Source organism: Nematolebias whitei, chromosome 8, assembly GCF_014905685.2.
Source record: "Nematolebias whitei isolate Nwh7 chromosome 8, NemWhi1, whole genome shotgun sequence".
In the NCBI taxonomy this organism is placed as follows: Eukaryota; Metazoa; Chordata; class Actinopteri; order Cyprinodontiformes; family Rivulidae; genus Nematolebias; species Nematolebias whitei.
Window position 1 is genome coordinate 9,342,420 of NC_056505.1, and position 1,811 is coordinate 9,344,230.

The window sequence follows — 1,811 nt, forward strand, 5'->3', positions numbered from 1 at the left end:
AGAAAGAAGCTGAAACTAGAAAGAAGTGGAACAAGCTGAAATTAACTTAAAAATGTGGAATTTGCTGAAATGGCTAAACTTACCACATAAACAGCTAAATAGTAGCTGAAAAAAAAGAAAAAACTGAAACTAACAAGAAATAAGCTGAAAGAAGCATAACACACTTGGGATTTGCTGAAAAGGTTTTTAAATTTGCACAATGGAGCTGAAAGAAGCTGAAGCAGAACAAAATGTGAAAGGAGCAGTAAAAGGTTGTAAACAGATAGGAAGATCTGAAGGATGTAAAATGAGTTCATGAGGGAAAAAATGGCAGAAAAGTCTAAATAATTCAAAAAGCTAAAGTTGCACCAATACCAAAAGCCATAGCAGGATTGTCCTGAAAGAGCTGAACGTTTTGATATGATTTGTTGAAATAGCCACACAAAGGACAGCACCTCCCACGAGGCTGCAGCCTCAGACGCCTCCCTCTCCCCATGTCTGTTTGTTTGTGTTTTACTTGGACGGGCTGTACTGAAATGTAATTTTGTTGTGCTTCGGTGCAATGACAATAAAGCTGATTCTAATTCTGATTCTGAAATTGCAGAACGAGAATGTTGCAGAAAAATGTACGGCCGAAAAGAGGATCACAATAGAGTGAATGCTTCATAAACATTCACACTATAAAGTAAATCTCAAGAAGACATTTGTGAAGACTGACTTTAGACTGTGTCAGCTCCATTTTGTGGTCCTTAAACTGGCTTTTCAATATTCTGTGACTGGGTTTATAAGAAAACTGTTTCCTTTTGCTCTCTTTTATTAAAATACTCGGAGCTGGAAGTTTCAAAGCATTAAAGCGAGACATTTATCTCCTCCTCAATGTCAAACATTTCTGGAAGTATTTGTCCAACCAGAGCACAGACACTCCTCATCCTGTTCCAGCTGAAAATGTGACTATGAGTAAACACAGGTTTAGAGAAATAATCCCAGTTTGATGCCATGGCAGCGTCTCCACACATCTGCACAACAATTGTCAGTAAAATATCAGGTGTTTGGATACCAGAGGTGATTCAGTTTTGATTTTATCACATCAGCTACTGCTGCAGCTCAACTTAAAATGTGCTATTTTCTTAAAAAAAGTTTATTTTTATATTTCCATTTATCTAAAATAATTAAAGGAAGTCTTATCTTTTGAATACAATGAACTGTTTCATCAGTTTAGATCAAAACTGAAGGTAAAATTGATTTGCTTGGTCTATTGCGCCCCCTGCTGGTCATCACTGAAACAAGAGAACTGCAAACTAAAGATTTTACATGAAAAGATGGAATCAAACAAGTGTCAATAATTTATACATTTCTGATGCTCAGTTTGATCAATATGAATTTCTTTTTTGACTTGAGCAGATGTTTCAAAATTTAAATAGTCCAACACGTTTTTATCCTGATTTTCAAAATAATTATTTAGATATTAATGCAGACAGTGGTTTAAGAGCTGCACAAATAAATAAACACATAAAATATTAAGTTGAAGATTAAAAAATGTTCACAACCCAAAGGTTTGAGGTTTGTTTTCAAAAAGGGTAAAAATGCAAAATAAAATATTATTTTTTTTAATTAAATTTTATTTTTTAGGAAATATGCAATTTAGAGGAACAATGTTAGAATAACTGCACAAGTAAATAATTTATTTATATTGTCACAGAGTGATACAATGAGACATCACCAGACTTTTTAACTAACTCTTTTTTTAAATAAATTCCTTAAGTTATTTAAATATTTATACTATATTAATATATTATTATTAATTCTTATTATTATATATTTATACTTATATA

At 32.4% G+C, this 1,811-nt stretch overlaps 1 protein-coding gene across 1 annotated transcript in view; it reads left to right on the forward strand.

The window, feature by feature from the left end:
• LOC119413830 (UDP-glucuronosyltransferase 2A2) overlaps window positions 1-1,811 on the forward strand; it is a 10,177-nt gene that overhangs the window by 5,530 nt on the left and 2,836 nt on the right. Inside the window, exons 6-7 of the mRNA XM_037680896.1 lie at window positions 1,199-1,229; window positions 1,299-1,314. Of these exons, the coding sequence (XP_037536824.1) occupies window positions 1,199-1,229; window positions 1,299-1,314 (47 nt within the window). The remainder of the gene's footprint in view (window positions 1-1,198; window positions 1,230-1,298; window positions 1,315-1,811) is intronic.